We start from the raw sequence: 19,195 nt of genomic DNA, 5'->3' as shown, positions 1-19,195 counted from the left end.
AAGTCCTAAACCCTTAGATTTTCACATGCAGAATGTCAGTATGTTCCATTATATTAATGGTATCCAAAAACAGGCATAATAGAAAAATAAGCCCATTGCAAATATTTATGCATAAAGGGGTAGTGGTCCATACCATGTTTGTACTCAAAGTCCTGTGCATGGTGTCCATATTCTTGTTTTCATTCTGTTTAGTAATAATAATAATAATAATAATAATAATAATAATAATAATAATAAATATCCCGCCATTCTGGGTAGCTTACAGCATATATATTGTGATAATCTTACAGTGTTGGGCTGGAGCAGTTGCAGAGTGCTTTGGGAATCCTTTCATCTTAAGTAAACACAGATGACTAATGGACTACCTTGGTGCTTTCCAAAGCTGGTAGCTGAAGCTAGAGTGCTTTCAAAGAAAAGTAATATATTTGTCTTTCAGGGTTTTTCTCCAGGGCTGCACTCTCTCCCTCGTACTGCCAACACACCACCTAATGTTCTTTGTTTCTTTAGGGACCAAGAGTTGAAATCTCTGCAAAAAATCTGAAAGTGATGGATCAGATGCCACAGTCTGCACCCCGGTAGGCGACTCTATACAGCAAGGATTTCACCTGAAGAAATGCATCTTCAGATTTTTGTATATACACACATATGGTTCTGTGATATTAGGGAAAGGGGAAACGTTCATTCAGTTCCCTTTTTACAGCAGGCGAACCCCAACAAATACTCTCAGACTTGCCTGGGGATCAAAATACAAATCCCAGTTGGATTGCTCTTCCATATTTTGCTGTGTAGTTTCAGTGCAAAAAAAAAGTATTTTTCATTAGGAAGCACACAAAATGTGTACTTTACAAATGAATGCATTGAAAAATGTGCTTCTTACATAGAGATATGTACAAAATGCATGCAGCTTAAATGAAGGGCTTTGTACTTTAAAAAAAGAAAGAAAGAAAACTGCAAAAACCAGGAAGGAATGGATTTCTGAGTTGAGCACAAGTGACATGGAATGTGGCAACTCAGTCCATCCCTAATATTACATAGGCATTTAACACTGCTCTGATCTAGTGTATACTGTGCTTTACAGATTGCAGCAGGGTTTTTATAGCTGTTCTTCAAGTCATCTCACACTCCTCTTAGCCCTTTTGGGTAGTTCCAGGGCTTGTTTTTGGTCAGAACTCAGTTCTGTCACCTCTGTTTCTAGAAAAATAGCAACGGGTAGCTCCATTTTCTATAAAATAAATTTGTAATGGTTATCTTTCGGCTGTCAGGGCATTGTCAGCTGCCTGAGGAATGGCGAGATGCTGCAGTAGCAGAACTGACAACTGATAAGCAAAGATAATTCATAAGCTAACGCTTTGGCTATGGGCTACAGCAAGTGTTTTAAAAAGCAGTCTGATCATTAAAATGATTTATGTCAAAATGCGCTTTAAGAAGTAAGAAGCACACGGATTTTGGACTTAGAGATGTTTAAGCGCTGAAGGAAGGTTACCCAAAACAATATCAGAGGACTGAAGAATGGTTTATCCAAAGGCACCACTCATGGCTTACAAACCCAGGGGATCTGGAGTGGAGAGGATTGCCTGTTATACTCTTCCTGTCACCAGTCCCACCATCCTCTTTGTGTTGGCAGTGTCACTGTTGCTCTTAGATAGAAATCACTTGAAATTATTTTAACTACTTTTGCTGCACAGTCATACCTTGGATCCTGAACGCCTTGGTACTTGGACGTTTTGGCTCCCAAACGCCACAAACCTGGAAGTTTGCAAACATTCTTTGGAAGCCGAACGTCTGACGGAGCTTCTGCGGCCTTCTGATCGGCTGCAGGAGCTTCCTGCCGTCAATCAGAAGCCGCGTTTTGGTTTCCGAACGTTTTGGAAATCGAATGGACTTCTGGAATGGATTCCGTTTGACTTCCAAGGTATGACTGTATTCCATTGGCCATTAGCATCCCTTTTGTAACATCAACTTTTTTTTTTATGTCACGCCTTTACAGAATCTACAAGTTGTGTCAACCCCCTGCAGATGGAGATTTATAGAAGTGAAGGAAACTCCCATGTCCCGGAATCACAGAAGCGTTCAGCAGAGAGCGATGCTTCCTGAGCACTGATCCTACCTTTTGCCCATGGTGCTGAGTCCAGAAGAGAGAGGAGGGGTGTGGGTTCTGTGCTTCTAGGCAGTCTGGTGCACTAAAACTGCCTTTCCACGCATCTCTTGCCTTTTTATATAGGCAGGCCTGGTTGCCCTGTTTTGCAGTTGGTTGCTGCAGGAGTTCTGAAACTGAGGAATGACTTCTGCCCAGTACCAGGAAGGATATCACAGGAGGACAAAACGCTGCGATAAGGAATTGATTGTGGTGCTGACTGGACATTGTGGACTTAGCAAATCTAAGTGAAGCACATCATCTACCTGTCATTCTGTTTTGGACTCTCATCCAGTTTCCTGCACAGTGTTGACTAGTGGCCTTGAACAAGAGCCTCACGAACACTCTTTTTAAAAAGAAAAACACACCAACTTGCACTTTGAAATTGTGAATAGCACACATCTCTGGTTTGTTCAAAGGATTTCTCCTGGAGCCATTTTCCACTTCAGCCCAGTATGAACCAGACTCTACTCCGCAGAGTGCACATTCCATAGGACTTTCTACGAGAATTTCCTTTTAACTTTTACTGTAAAGTTCAGGGTTTGCAATTAACACATTTTACTAATGGTCCATTATGTATTCTGGAAATACAACAATATTTTACAAGGGAGATTTAGCAATGAAGGATTCTTTCTGAAATGGAAAGATATGATGAAAGGGGAAGCAACCACAGCTCTGTTTTCCAGTAATTTGAACAGCTGAGCATTTTTGAAGCAAGGACAAAACTATACTTATTTATGTGGAATGGAGTATCTGTTTTGGAACTTTTTCCCTTATATACAAGGTTTAAATTTAAGAAGTATTTGTTTCAAATGGGGCCAATAATGCTGGCAGATACGTAGTAGATCTCAGTTCACTGAAAATATTGTTACGTTATTTAAAACCTTGCAGTATTTAAGTAGTCTTTAATACATTTTTTTAAAGAAAAGAAAAGAAAATAGATTACAGTGGGTTGTAAGTTAAAATGAAATCATGGTTGTGTATATAATGTACTTTATTTTTTCCCTGTTTTAGAATTGTTTTCTGTTTGATCAGTATTATCATCAGCAGAGTAATTTGCTTCCAAATTACTTGCTACAATGTAATGAAAAATATCAGCAATCTCAGGCCAGAAGTAACATTATTTTGGAGTGAGTGCCTTAAATGAATCATCCATGTTGACCCAGATACAAAAAAATTAAGGGGCATAAAGACAAAACTAACATTCTTCTATATCATAATAGACTAAAAAGCCATAGTCTCCTCTGAAATGCTTTTCGTTGGGCATGCATGGAAGTTCCTTAGAGTGGCTTCTGTATCTAGAACACAGAAGAGGGGTATTTTGATTTTGGCTTAAAATAGGGCATTTAATAAACTCCAATGTTTCCTAACAGTCCAATCCTTCATTTATTGTGTTACATTGAAAACTGTATGTTCCTACTCTGGTTGAGGAAGGTATCTAAAGTAACAGCAGCAGCAGCAGCCTTGACTTTTAAATGATGGAGAATGGTTACTGGAAAAAATTCAACATTCAATCTCATTAATTCCAAATAGTACAGTACATTAAAAATAAAATAAAAAGGGCTGGAGTGGCGTCAGCAACCACTAGGTGGCAGCCGTAGGCTTGCCAGTGGAAATTTCTGCACAACTCTTCTAGCAAGGCTGAATTAACAAATATATTTAGCAAACTACCGTTTGAGGCCCAGCTGAAACTAGTAGAATTGTATGCTGCATTTCTCCAGCAAATGTACCCATCCTGCTTGTCGCATCTTGGACACTACAGCTTAAAAATTGTGGTTTAAAATAGCTTCAGCGGCAGGAGAACAAATGTAATAGAGAAGATTTCACAAGGAGCGTGTATTTAGGTGCAAAGCAGAGATGGAGGCTGTCTGTGAATGCTGGGATGGGAAAAAGCATGATCTGAATCAGAGATTTGCATCCATCTTCAATATTGCTTTGTTGTTGTTGTTGTTTAGTTATTTAGTCGTGTCCGACTCTTCGTGACCCCATGGACCAGAGCACGCCAGGTACTTCTGTCTTCCACTGCCTCCCGCAGTTTGGTCAGACTCATGCTGGTAGCTTCGAGAACACCGTCCAACCATCTCGTCCTCTGTCGTTCCCTTCTCCTTGTGCCCTCCATCTTTCCCAGCATCAGGGTCTTTTCCAGGGAGTCTTCTCTTCTCATGAGGTGGCCAAAGTATTGGAGCCTCAGCTTCAGGATCTGTCCTTCCAGTGAGCACCATTAACTGACCTCAGCTCTTTCCATTTCATTTAGACCTCTGTGAAGACTTGAGTCATATATTTAAGTTCAAGATTTTATTTTCAACCTGTGCTGATGGTTTGTCTCGTCAAGCGTAGTTTGTCATGTTTCTCAGCAACTAGACCCATTTCTGTCGCTCTTTGTTATGATTAAAAGCAAATACTCCAAGATGGGCTCCTAGATGCAGCATTGCTGTTGCATCTCCCAAGAAAACAAGCTCTGCCTCTCCTTAACCCTCTGCAATCATTCTTTGATCCAATGTCAGTTCAAGGCATAGGAGCCAACTCCTAGGGGCTGTGTGGGCTTTGGCCCCCACAATAAAATATTTGTAAGGCTGATGGGCATTCCCATTCAATTGGGGTGTGTGCACTGCATCGTGTGATCGATTATGGGGGGCAGGGCTTACCTGGGCCCCTGCAATATTTTATTGTCACCACTGGCTTTTTGTGTGTGGGGGGGGAGTCCTCTTGCTCAAAACGTCCGTGGGACCCCACCCTTGACACCAATATTGCTGCCTGTCTATTTGCTAATAAACGCCACATCTTGGGGAGTGAGGACAAGGTATGTAAAGGGCCACACTCATCCTTGTTCCTTTCAATGCTTGTTTACTCAGGGTGCAGGTGAACTGGCAGCAAGAGCGAAGCGCGGAGGAAGCTGCCTTATATTGAATCATGCTTAGGAATGTCTGCACTAACTAGTGGTGACTCTCCAGAATTTCAGTCAGGGATCTCTTCCAGCCCTATCTGGAAATGACACGGATGAAGCCTGTTATTCCAGTGAGAAGGAGGAGCAGAGAGGGTCAGGATGCTCCAGGGATTGGCACTGAGTCCCTTACTGGTCTTGACAGAGTCCCAACTATGCCAACTCCTGACACCAACCTTACTTTGGCCCCTCAAGAAGTACAGAAATAATGGAAGACTTCACACACAGCCAATCTCACAATAAGCTACATGGGAAATGGATAAAACCTTTTTCTTTACATCTCAAGCCAGGGGTTCCTCTGCTGTCAAAAAGCAGTTCCCATATAATAATCCACTTTAGGATTGCTGACCTTTTCACATTTTCACTCCCTTATTCTTCTACGAGCATGATGAGAGAACAAAAACTAGTCCTGCAAAAAACCTCTGTGTGGAAAAGAATGATATGCTGGAGGCAAAAAAAAAATTCACATTAGGAAAAGAATTGCCAACCCAACAGAAAAGTTATCAGTGATTGAATGCAGATTGGGTGCATTAAAAATCAGCTCTGCTTCAGCAGCTCAATGGGCCTTCAACATCTCACTGTGTGAGATCTGGCATTTGGTTCAGAAGCTGTATTACTGAGATTTAAGCTTTATTTTGAAAAGCCCTTCTCACCAGATCTGCAAGTATCTTTATCACTCACGGCAGGAGAGCTACATTGAAAATCTACAGCTATTTGCCTAGATCAGGGGGCTGTGTGCAATTATATACACACCTTGTACATTATTCTTGCACATTAATGTCATCCCCATTCAGCTCAATGGAGAGACCTGCAGTGGCACATGGCTACTTAAAAGTGAGTCCCATTGAGCTTAGTGGTAAGTAAGTATAGGATTGCAGCTCTGAGCATGAATGTACAGTAAGTTTCAACCCCCAATTTAAGCAAAACTTACCCAACTATTAAAATTTATTAATTTAATAATTAAATGCTAATGGCATCACCGAGCCAAGGCAAATTAAACATCTGATTTAAAGAAGCAAACACAATTTCCTCTCTCAGAAATGTAGTTCTACACCAAGCATTTGGATATTTTCATCATTGTTGTAATAAGCAGAGCTGAGAAGAACATTTTTTGACCATTAAACAACAGTCTGCATCCTCTTGCCAGGTTGTTGTTTGTTTGTTGCCTGCCCTTCACCCTCAGGTCTCAGGATGGGTTACAACATCAAAACACAATATTAAAAAGTTTAAAACTACTTACAATCACAAAAATAAGGTGGGTCCTAAAAAATGTACTCCTCAAGTGTCAAAAGACACTGCAGTTCACTCAGGACAGTTGCTTCCCACCTGTGCAGAGGTATTTGAAATGAATAAATATGTGCAGATCCCTCTAAATGTTTGATTTTCAAAAAAATAAGTGTGTAAGTCAATGCTTGGATGATTTCTGGACGCCACTTAAAATGAAGCTTGCTTTAGAAGGACTCTGAGGCCTTTGAGCAGAGGGAATCAGAATTATTTCATTAGTTTCAAATTACTTACATGACATCTCCAGTAATTGCTATTTTGATAATTAAAAAAACCCCAACAGTTTGATGTGGCTATATATCACTTGCCAGATGTAGATATTAAAACAGTATGTACAGGGTACGTTAATTTACTTCAGCTGCGAGAAGCTCTCCCAGCCTGATTCCTGTTGGGAAACAAACACAGTTTGTGGCAGAGGGTGGCTTCTGTCTGTGTGGGAACCTCTGAGCTGTCACAAGCCATTTGCTTGTGAAGGGTTAGCACCCCCCACAACATGTTCCTTCCATCACCAAGCTAGATGTGTGGAGCATTGTAGCTTTAAAGAGCTGTTGCTTGGCCCCAAAACATGGTGTTGCAGAAGCAGAATGAGGGCTGTGGGCAGGGTAACTCACTCTGTTTTCCATTAGTTATCCTCACACCCTGTTTTCCATTACTTAACTGCAACTTTTTAAAGGGCGTGCGAAGAGAAAGAAAGATGCCCTCGTTGTCATAATGGGGATGTTGTCCCCAAATTCATGAAGGCTAAGGCTGTCAGTGTCTATGATGATTATGATAATGATGATGATGATAACAATACAGTCATACCTCAGGTTACAGCAGCTTCAGGTTGCGTTTTTTTGTGTTACGCACCCGCCGAAACCTGGAAGCACCGGACAGGTTACTTCCGGGTTTCGGCGGTCGTGCATGCGCAGAAGTGCTGAATTGCACTTTGCGCATGTGCAGAAGCGCCGAATCACAACCTGTGCATGCACATACGTGCTGCTGCGGGTTGTGAACGCTGCGGGTTGCGAATGTGCATCCCGCACGGATCACGTTCGCAACCCGAGCGTCCACTGTAATTTATTATTTATACCCCGCCCAACTGGCTGGATTTCCTCAGCCACTCTGGGCGGCTTCCAACAGAATATTAAAAATACGATAAAACATCAGTCATTAAAAACTTCCCTAAACAGGGTTGCCTTCAGATGTCTTCTAAAAGTCAGATAGTTGTTTATTTCCTTGACATCTGATGGGAGGGTGTTCCACAGGGAGGGTGCCACTACCAAGAAGGCCCTAGCCACAATGGCTACGCTCTGTCTCTTAGATGATGCAGCGCTTAGGAGGCTATTGCCTTCCTCGCCTCCACTTTTGCTGAACTGTTCCTTTGAGAAGAATATAATACTGTACATCATCAGAAAGGTGACAGGTGCCCTTCCACTTCCAAGTCCTGCCCCTTTCCCCAGGTGTTCAACCTTTTAATATAAATTTTATATGGCTAGGTATCAAATCAATATAAATGTGATATCAACTTTATGTTGTTGTTTTGAAAAAGTTTATTTTATGGTATTATGTGACTGTCTTATTACTCCTACTGTGGTGCAGTGAGTTTCAAAGTCACCCCAGGAGTAGCATGAGTGCTACTCCAAAATGTTTGGGGTGGTCTCCCTGTATGCGAATGTATGGAGAGCCCTTCTGTAGATGTAGCCTCTTTGACATCCAGGCTAGTGTTCAAAATTTCTTTGGTTTTTCCTATTGCGCCCACCCCCCTTTCCCTTGCACCTGTAGCTTTTTCAAGGACATAAAGTAGTATTACAGTCTTCTAATCTAGGCCTCAAGATTAATCAGAGGTGCTGAGGTGGGGTTTCTTCTGATGTCTTATCCCAGTGAAATACAATTTTATTATTCTTATTCTTATTCTTATTCTTATTCTTATTCTTATTAGTGTATTGAATGTATATCCTGCCCTTAGTCTCAAAGGCACCCAAAGCAACAAACAAGTGATAAAGCTTTAAAACAGTAAACATGTCTTGAAAGGATCTGGGGTGGGGGGGAATGATTCCATTACAGATGTAGATCAGAAAAGATATCAACTTAAAATGGTAAAAGAAGAAGGTCTCCACTGGATACCAAAAAGGAAACAGATGGCACCTGTCTGGTGTTCAAAGAGAGGGAATTCGAAAGAGAAGGCGCCATGACAATGAATTCCTACATTGTGCTGAATTGACCTCCTGATAAGATGGTATCTGTAGGAGGCTATCACCTGGACAGCGCAGTGATTGATGAAATACATAAGAGGTGAGATGATCTTACTCAATTACTTAAGGAGACATAAATGTCAATTAGCTAGAAATGACTCCCCTTTTCCAGTCCTACAGCTCCGTGCAAGAGAATAAAAGTTGCAATTCAGTGTACAGTTACACATGATGAAGCCCATCTAAAAGCAATCTGACTTGTGTATGTGGTTCTGTGCTGGATTGTGGCCAATGGCTTTGCTAATGGAACTCGATACCAGCAAACATTAGCCATGTAATGCCTTTTCCATTCACTCCTGTTGGCAGCAACGGTTTTGGGAATTATCTTATTATACATTAATTGATTCGCCTTTCAGTAGACTTCAACTGCTTTCCAAGTTTTTCACATTAATTTTGCCTCCTGGGGCGGCCTATAAAGTCACTATTCTGGATAAAAGCCTCCTTCATGGTTTATCACACAGTAAATCTAACCACACAACACATTCTCCCCGCCCCCTGTTGGCATCACTAACACCTCATCAAACCTCGCAATAAAAACTTTAGCCTGTGAAACATCTCACTAAGGCATGAGTTTAATGCAATATGATTATGTCCTGATGCCGTTGTGTATTCTCCCCCACCCCGCCGACATAGCAGAAGAGATTCTATGGGCTCACACAAAAACCTTAGAATAGCGCTTTCTGTACAAAAGCAGTTCTAATTGTTTCATCAAAGTTATCATTTCTTCCTTGTCTAATTTCTTTTCAAGAAATATGAATAGATAAGGTGACAAAGATCCATGCAGCGCTATAGAGGATGGTCCTTTCTTTGAAAGGCATCCTTGTTTGAAGAGCTGTCTGGTCCAAGTCTGGTTTCAAGATAGAGCCGTATGAAGAGAGAGTAGGGGGAAGCCTTGAATTTGCCCATCATCTGGACAGCAGACTGAGCAGGCAGACCAACAGGTGACCCCACCTGCATGAGATGTATTAGACTTCTATTTACATTGCAACATGCAGTATAAATACTGTGTGTAATTTTGCAGTAATTATAGTGCAGAATTTTTTTTTCTGCATTCGCATCTATACGTATACCTTAGCCTATGCTTATTATATACAAATCCCATGTCATTTTTCGTCCTCTGTTTTGGTGATAACATTCTCCACATTTTCTTTTGACAGTACATAACTGGACACTTTCAATTTAAATTTAAATTTTAAATTTTTTAAATGTTTTAAATTTGTTGTTAGCTGCCCTGAGCCCAGTTTTCTGAACCGGGAAGGGCGGGGTATAAATAAAAAATTATAATTATTATTATTATTATTATTATTATTATTATTATTATTATTATTATTATTTCAGCACTACTGCTGAGCAAGGCAGGTGGAATTTGATATGTTCCAACCAAAGTTAAGCACTATTATGATCCCACAATAATTCACCATCAATTGTAATCACTCCTTGGTTATCTTTCTCACCCCCCCTCCCCGCCCCCAGCAGTCAATATTTGTGTGATTATTTTCAGCCTGCAGAAGTATAGAAACTCTGAAGCTAATATCTCAAATTGGCCAAAGGTTACAGGGTGGAATCAAGCGTCTTTGAAAAATGCACACATTGAGTATATAAAAGGCACAGTTACAACGTACGCCAAAATTCCAGATTTTTGAAAAATTCTCCTGACGGTTGGAGTAGCCATTTCCAAACACTGACATATCTGAGTCTCCCCGCGTATAAATGATAAGTGAAAAGCCCAGATTCAGTGGGCCTATGACTTAGAATCATGTGTTTTGTTAAGCACCCTGGGAGGCATACATATATTTTAACTAAATTAATAGCAAATATAATGCACCAGCCAGGGTGGACACTCAGGCAAAGGGACTTTTTACCCCTTTTCCGGCAAAGTATTTGTTAAAGATTTGGATGTGATAACATTTTTCTCCCAGAATGGCCAGAAGATGGTGCTAACCATCTGTGTATGTCAAAGTTCCCCAAACTAGCGCACAGCCCCTGGAATTTGGCATTCTGCAGCCACATGGACAAAATCCAGCTTTTTTCCCACTCAGTTAAAGGAATATGGGGAGATGGGGAATAATTTTGTTCTTCTGGCTATTTCTGTAAGAATTGCTTTACAAATCAGAGAGTAGAACTGACAGGCCCAGAGCATAAGAGGGTTCCAGTACTTTCAAAACGTACAAGGGGGAAACTGCACCAGCTACAGCTTCTCTCATAACACGACACCCCCTTAGAAGCAATGACGCTGATAATATGAAGGGTCCTTGCACAATGATTAGGAGACTGAAGAGTCCTCTCTTCTTCCAGGCTTACAATCACAACTAGAGAACACCACAGTGTAGTACAGTGGTACCTCTGGATGCGAACAGGATCCATTCCAGAGCCCTGTTCGCATCATGAAGCGAACGCAACCCACGTCAGCGCGTGCACAGGTTGCCGCTTCCGTGCATGACGCCTTTTTGAGCGTCTGTGCATGTACGAGCGTCGAAACCTGGAAGTAACGCGCTCCGTTACTTCCGGATCACCGCAGCTTGCAACCCGAAAATACTTATCCCGAAGCTACTTCAACCCGAAGTATGACTGTACAGAATACTGTAGTGGCTAAAAGACAGGCCTAAAAGAAACGGGGGCACAAGGAGGACCCTCCTTGTTCGGATCAAAGGTTCGTTTAGTTCAGCATCCTGCTCCTCACTCCAGCCACAGTCAAGCACTATACAGGGCTATTTTCCATGGTTGTTTTGAGGATTACTTAGACAATGCCGCATTAAATAATGCTGGTGATCTAAGGATGCATTCTGTGCACACAGAAATCAAGCCATCTAGTCATAGGGCTACAAAGCCTAGATAGCGGTCCAAACTAGACTGAACTCTGCTGATAACCTCCACCTCATCCATGGATTTACCTGGCTAAAAACAACAACAATGGACTGTCTTCTTCCCAAGATTAAAGGTAAAGGTAAGGGTACCCCTCACCTTTAGGTTCAGTTGCTGACAACTCTGGGGTTGCATGCTCATCTCGCTCTATAGGCTGAGGGAGCCAGCGTTTGTCCGCAGACAGCTTCCAGGTCATGTGGCCAGCATGACCAAGATTACCATGGACACAAATAGTCACATGCGGAGACCATCACATGGAGAAATCTTGAGATGCATGTGGGCTGGGCCAGCCTTAGGCATTTTGCTGCCTGAAGTCAACCAGGAAATGGCGCTCCCCCAGGAATTGTCCTTTGTTAAGGGCACTGGGTTTAGAGTACGGATAGGGAGTATCAGCCTCAGGAATCAAATGCAGCCTTCCAGCCCCCTCTGTTGGGACTCGGGACACCTTGTCTTCATTCTTGCTTTGCACCATCCTTAAGTGTTTTTGATTGGCTGAAATGCATCTTTGGATGGATAGGAGAGAACACTTGGTGGTGGGAGAGCACTCATCTCACCCTTCCCCAAAACAAGCCTCCTTTTCCAGATCCACCACCTGACCTCTCTTTGTTCTCTGCATCATGGCTTCCTAGGTGGAAGCTAAAGTCGCTGTCTTACAAAGCTGGGGTCCTGCCTGTCAGGAGGCAGCGGCACACGCAGTGCAGTACTTGAGCGGCACTCTGGGAGTTAGTGGTTTGATAACGCTGCTGAAAGGGAGGGAAAGTAAGATGCTGTGATGAAGCAAGGAGGATGAAACGGAGAAGGAAAACCAGGGACAGAGTGTGTGGGTGTGTGGAGGGCAGCAGGGAAACCGGGGGGGGGGGGGAGAATAAATGAAGAACATAAAATCTAAACGGAGTGAAATGTGTGTAGATGGAGGCTTCTTTTTTCCGGGGAGATTATAATCTCATTATATCAGAATATGGAGAAGAAAGGTCTGCATGGATATTTGCCTGCACAGTGTCCCAGTGAATGAATGTGTGTAATACTGGTTTTCATTCTTTTAAAATTTTCATTCCATTAAAGTGTGCCTCTTTTCAAAGGACTTTCTTTCAAAACGTCTTTTCCATTTGCTGTGTATACATGTAATACTGCTCCTTTCTTAGTTATTGATTCCCAGCAGGCTTTTGTTGTCAAGTTGCGGCAATTTAATTTTGTTGACACAAATATAGTAATTTTTCTCCTCAGTTTATTTTCTCACCTTTAAAGTGTTCTTGTTGATTCCGGGAAAATTTTATTTGTCTCTATTTTTGAAGGGCACAAGAGTTCACAGAAGCAGTAGGTGGAGATGAAATACTAAAGAGCTGAAAATGTGGTTTCAAAGTATGGTTTATTGAAATTTGACTGAGGATTGCATTTCCATTCTTTTGCTGTGGCACTCTGCTCATAAAAACTGCATTAATTTCTCCCTTTCAAGGCTGGAAGGAATAATAGCAATAATATTGCACCTTAAATTGCTAGCTGCTGTACAAAAATTAAAAATAAAACAGGCCCTGCCCACTGGCTTATAATGTAAAGCCTTACGATTTAAAGAATCATTTCAAAAGGAGTTTGTCTCTCAGAGTTAAATCAACTGTTCCTTCAAGCAAGTCTTAATTTGAACCAAGGTTTGTGTACTTTGCAATCTTCTGAGCATTATGTTAGCTGGCGCAGGGTGGGGGGGACTATATAAAAGTTTTTTATGTGATTTTTAAAAAGTGACTTCATTCCTGAACCTGTTTTGGAATACCCAGTAATAATTAAAAACAGAGTCACTGAACATGTGCAGAGTGCCATGCACTTAACCTTGGAAGATCATCTGGGACAGATGTTTAGCTAAGCAGCCTGCAATTTACCATAGACCCTGATCTGTTTTCTTCCTTAGACAGTGGGATGGCCTCCTTCAGAAAGTGGTAGGCTCACCTTCATTGGAGGTTTCTAAGCAGAGACATCACCTTGCCAACAAAGGTCCGTATGGTTTTCCCAGTAGTGATGCATGGAAATGAGAGCTGGACCATAAAGAAGGCTGATCGCCGAAGAATTGATGCTTTTGAATTATGGTGCTGGAGGAGACCCTTGAGAGTCCCATGGACTGCAAGAAGATCAAACCTCTCCATTCTGAAGGAAATCAGCCCTGAGTGCTCACTGGAAGGACAGATCGTGAAGCTGAGGCTCCAATACTTTGGCCACCTCATGAGAAGAGAAGACTCCCTGGAAAATACCCTGATGTTGGAAAAGATGGAGGGCACAAGGAGAAGGGGACGACAGAGGACGAGATGGTTGGACAGTGTTCTCGAAGCTACCAACATGAGTTTGACCAAACTGCGGGAGGCAGTGGAAGACAGGAGTGCCTGGCGTGCTCTGGTCCATGGGGTCACGAAGAGTCGGACACGACTAAACGACTAAACAACAACAAAGCAGAGATTGGGGGGGGTCATCTGTCATGGATGCCTGTGGTGAACCTTGGGGGTCTCAAACTTCCGGGTTGGCGCCATCGTCTAATGGCGGATTCCCTCCGAGCTCCGGAGGGAATCTGCTCAACAGGGGTCGGGTTCTGCCGCGGCGACGACGCGGGGACCCTTAAAAACCACAGGCGCTGAAGCCTGTGGACCTGGTGACTCGGTGGGCACCATTTGCGCGCCCCCCGACCCGCAAAGAAGCCTTTTTAAAGGCTTCCGAACGGGGGACGGAGGGAGGTGTGGTGCTGAGAGTTCGACTGCTTCCCCTGCTGAGTGAAGCCGCATGCCATGGGCGGAGAGCGTTAACTTCTTCTTTTGAACTTTCGGATCAAAGTAACGACCCGTGAGTAACACGGTAATTGGACTTAAAAGGGAAAAAATTTTCTGGGAATTCGGCAAGATCGGGTAAGGTGCTAAAAAGGAAGTCAACCTGCCCGCCTTGTAAGCATTGTAAAGCAAGGATTTTATTACTAAGGTTGTGTGAATGTCTTTTGTTTTTTGTGGAAAAGCGCAATTAACTTTATATTGGGCCAATTTAAGTGACTGTGCTAGAGGATAAGAGAACGGATTTCACCCCTCCCCCAAAACCCGGGAGCGATCGGGCAGAGAGCCTGTGGAAGAGGTTTATAGACTTTGACAGCTGTCAAATTAGCTGTCAAAGCTGGAAAAAAAAAGGAGAACTGTGTCTTTGCTGGTTACATTTGATACAATTTGGTAACAAATTGTTAAAAACAAAGAAGAAAAGGTGAATTTGTCATTAAGTAATTAGAATCCCTCTAGAGGGGGTTCAGGACATTACAAAAATGGCTGTAAGTGGAAAAATACTGGCTGAACTGGAAAAGACCTTTCGTCTTCTGGGGAATCTACAGAAGCAGACAGATGCTTTGACTATAAGTGTGATAACAATGAAGGGAACAGTAAACAAAATTGCTGAACCTGGAAAGGATATGATTCAAGCTCCTGCAGATGAACAGGGAAGTGTTGCTGCTGATATAAAAATCCTTATAGCCAAACAGGAGAAAGAGTCTGAGTCATTTGAGATGATGGCTAAAGAGAGCCAGAGGCCTATTAAGTTGGAAACAACTGAAAATAAGATCATGACAATGGATGTTTGGCTGGAAGTGAAGAATGGAATCTGGAGAGATCTCCTTTTATGGGGATCGGAAGACATATGGAATATAAATATGGACAGTACAGAGTTTGGAGTCTTTGGGACATTTGAACTTATGAGAAGCAAGAAACAAGATTTTGGCTCCATTGTTAAATATGGAGGTCTGGCTGGAAGAAATATGGACTTTACTGGAACAGAGCCTCTTCGAGATTCGGAATTTAAAATAAAGGACTATCAAGAAAACCGGCAGAGAGAAATTGAGAGAGGGTTAAGTGCCTCGGATGTGAGATCGCCAGGCTGATTTTGGATAGACTGTTGGACTTTGGTTGGGGATCGAAACCGGGAAAGGGGGTGGGAGGGCTTCGGGAATTTAAAGGGGGTAAAAATATGATTCTGTTTTAATTAAGTTGGCTTTTGCCACTAACATAAAAATGGGGAATTTGGGGAGAGATTTGGGGCTGACCTTAGCAAAAGATTATCAAAAATAAGTGTTTCGTGTATAAAGATTGGGATTTTTAAGTTTAAATAGGTTAATTAAATTGATGGAGGAATTTAGGGAAAGTATGTTAAGAATAAGTTTTGAAATATAAAGATAGAGGTTTAGAAGTTAAAATTTGTTTAAGATAATTGAAGTAGAGGAAATAAGGTAAAGTGGGGGGGATAAAAATTGCTGAGCTAAAAATTGGAATTGGAATACAAGAAGGGTAGGTGTGGGGAAGTCAAGGAAATTGGGTATGGAATATAATTATGGTAAATTTTTAAATTGCTGCTTTTCTTTTTCTTTTCTTTTTTCTTTTCTGCTTTTCTTTCTTTTCTGTTTTCTTTTGTATTCTTTTTTGAAAATTTTAATAAACATAATTAAAAAAAAAAAAAAAACTTCAGCAGTGCCCGGCGAGATGCCAAAATCTGGCACCCCCGCCTCTTACCTTCCATTCTACATCATAGTTGTTCCCCCCCCCCCGGCTCTGTGCCCCATGTGACTGAACTGGTTTTGCTCCCTGAAATCTGCCTCTGATGCTTAGTTGAGATTCCTGCATTGCAAGAGGTTGGGCTAGAAGACAGGGTGTCTTCCAGCTCTGCAATTCTACGATTCCAGAAGCCCTGTGCTCTGGCAACTGTATGCTTTGTCCCTCATGCTCCAAGGCCAGCTGATGAAGTCTGCAGATCTGTTCATTGTCTATATTAGATCCTTAAAAAAAAACACCCCTTGTTCCTCTGCCACAGGCTGTTGAAAGAAGTTGCCGATAAATATAGCCTTTGCTATATAAGCCCATCTATAATTCTCGTCCCAGTCAACACGAGGAGATTGCAGTGTCCTATGATCAATGCTCTAGTCCTCCAGCAGAATAGATATTCCCCTTGTTTTTTTCTGCCTCACCTTGCCCTAGGAGATCAGTAATTGCTTTGTTATCATTGTTTTCCCATTTTTGTTTTTTGCCTGGAGTACAAGGTACCCGTCCTTTAACTACCCTCTGTGAATGTCAACATTCCTCTTTGTTTATAACTTTATGTAGAATCTGTAGGGAAACACAGTGCGGGCAGAGCTCTGGAAATGAACGTCAAAAATTGCCACTATGGATAGTTTTAAATCCAATTATTGTAAGTAAACAAAACAAAAAGCAATAAATAAATAAATAAATGCAAAGGTATAAATAACCTTGCTTTCACCATTCTCTACTGGATAATGCTTTCTGGAAACACATTACAAATCTTTCATAGTAGTGAGTCCTAATAGTTAATGGGGAATTTCAGGTATCCGGATATCTACTGGAAATCTAGATCTGCTAAGAATGGAACATCCAGCTAATTATTGACCTTTCCTTGCTGGCAACTGCATCAACAGGGAGGAAGGAACACGAGGACCTGATATCCTGGACTTAACTCAGTTGAACCGGGAAGAACTTATTGATAAAGTGAGAAAGGTGGGAAACTTGGGAGAAAGTGACCACGCTCCAAGCCATGTGAGTGTTTTTCTTCTTCTTCTTCTTCCTGATATTGCTGCTACGGTATTTCCTGCTTGCTCCTGCTCTTGCCACTTACCATCTGGCCTGGGGCGGGGCCTGAAGCCTCAAAGGACTGCTCGGCTGCCCAGGAGGACTCCCCTGTGAGTGTCTGAGGGCCCTGCTCTTGCCACTTACCATCTGGCCTGGGGCGGGGCCTGAAGCCTCAAAAGGACTGCTCGGCTGCCCAGGAGGACTCCCCTGTGAGTGTCTGAGGGCCCTGCTCTTGCCACTTACCATCTGGCCTGGGGCGGGGCCTGAAGCCTCAAAGGACTGCTCTGCTGCCCAGGAGGACTCCCCTGTGAGTGTCTGAGGGCCCTGCTCTTGCCACTTACCATCTGGCCTGGGGCGGGGCCTGCAGCCTCAAAAGGACTGCTCGGCTGCCCAGGAGGACTCCCCTGTGAGTGTCTGAGGGCCCTGCTCTTGCCACTTACCATCTGGCCTGGGGCGGGGCCTGCAGCCTCAAAAGGACTGCTCGGCTGCCCAGGAGGACTCCCCTGTGAGTGTCTGAGGGTCCTGCTCTTGCCACTTACCATCTGGCCTGGGGCGGGGCCTGAAGCCTCAAAAGGACTGCTCGGCTGCCCAGGAGGACTCCCCTGTGAATGTCTGAGGGGCCTGCTCTTGCCACTTATTATCTGGCCTGGGGCAGGCCCTAAAGCCTCACAAGGACTGCTCCTGCCACTATCTGGCCCAGGTGGGGCCTCATAGGGACGGTTGTTGCTGCTACTGCCCAGGAGGACCCGGAGGGGTGCAAAGTTCTTTTTACCATGTTTTAAAATGTTCCTTTCTCTTTAGATTTTTATATATGGGGGTGGGATGGATGTTTGGGTGGGCTTGGGAATTTGTTAGATTTTGATGAATTTGTAATTTTTGCAGTTTTTATTTGTATTGTTTTATTGTTTTCTGGGTTGTTTTGTTTTTTGTTTTTATTGTTTTAAGGTTTTATTGTTTTAGGCTGCGAAAGAATAACATTAATTGCCATCAATGGAGGCTACTATGAGGCTTGGGATTGCTACCGTGGAGGGGCGAGGGAGGTATGGCGGTGGGGGCAGATGTTATAGGCGAAGGGGATCGAGATATGGATATGCTCGTACCCCTTCCAATCTGCGCCTCATCCCGAGGGACGAGGGTAGGGCGAGCAAGGACTACTCACCTCCGTCACTGGTGCTGTGCAATGCCACGTCTATAGGCAACAAAACCGCCACCCTGCGAGATTTCTTTATCTCGCAGGGGGTCGACCTGGCTTGTGTGACGGAGACCTGGGTGCGCGAAGGCGCAACAGTTACCTTACGAGAGATGGCGCCCCCGGGTTTCTCTGTCCTCCACCAGTCGCGGACTGTGGGCCGGGGGGGGAGGGGTGGCATTATTAATCCGGGAAGATTGTTCTTTCAGGGCTCTACCATCACCATCGATCCCCGGCATTGAATGTGTTGGCCTAGTGTGGGGCTCCGAGGAGAGCTTGGCTGTCTGGCTGGTGTACCGGCCACCTAGCGCACCAGCAGCCACCCTGTCAGGCCTATTGGAGGCGGTGGCCGGCTGGGCCTTGGAGTTCCCTAACCTATTGGTATTGGGGGACTTCAACATCCATGCTGATGCCACTCCCTCCTCACAGGCTCTGGACCTGGTGTCTTCCATGGCGACACTAGGGCTCTCCCAGTTTGTTTCGGGCCCCACACATCAAGCAGGCCACACGCTGGATTTGATCTTTGGTGTAGGTATAGATGTGATCATGTCTCCTTCGATGAAGGTGCCATGGTCTGATCACTACGCTCTGAAAGCCAGGATTGACTTTCCACCCCCACCCTGCTTAGGTGCCGAGCCGATTTGGGCTCGCCCGCAGAGGCTGATGGACCCTGATAGATTCCGGCAAGCCTTGCGGGACCTTGCTCCCCCTGGCGACTCATTGACTGAGCTTGTTGAGGGCTGGAATATCCAGCTCCTGGCAGCCATCGATGAGATTGCACCGAAGCGCCCTCTGCGACCCCGCAGAAACCGGGCTCCCTGGTTTACCGAGGAGCTCCGGAAAATGAAGCGGGACCTCAGACGGCTAGAGCGAGTATGGCGGGGTGCCTGTGACGGAGCCTCAAGAACATCTTATAGGGCTTTTATGAAAACCTACGAGATGGCGGTGAAGGCTGCTAAGAAGTCTTACTTCTCG

General features: G+C 43.6%; 1 protein-coding gene across 1 annotated transcript in view; it reads left to right on the top strand.

Moving 5' to 3' along the window:
- The window catches only part of PREX1 (phosphatidylinositol-3,4,5-trisphosphate dependent Rac exchange factor 1), a 223,706-nt gene extending 220,200 nt beyond the window's left edge, over positions 1-3,506 (top strand). The window contains exons 39-40 of the mRNA XM_053394201.1: positions 508-575; positions 1,988-3,506. Coding sequence (XP_053250176.1) covers positions 508-575; positions 1,988-2,030 — 111 coding nt within the window. The 3' untranslated portion in view covers positions 2,031-3,506. The remainder of the gene's footprint in view (positions 1-507; positions 576-1,987) is intronic.
- Positions 3,507-19,195: the final 15,689 nt, after the last annotated feature.

The sequence above is a fragment of the Podarcis raffonei genome, chromosome 6, assembly GCF_027172205.1.
Source record: "Podarcis raffonei isolate rPodRaf1 chromosome 6, rPodRaf1.pri, whole genome shotgun sequence".
NCBI lineage: Eukaryota > Metazoa > Chordata > Lepidosauria > Squamata > Lacertidae > Podarcis > Podarcis raffonei.
This window is presented reverse-complemented; position numbering and strand designations above follow the sequence as displayed.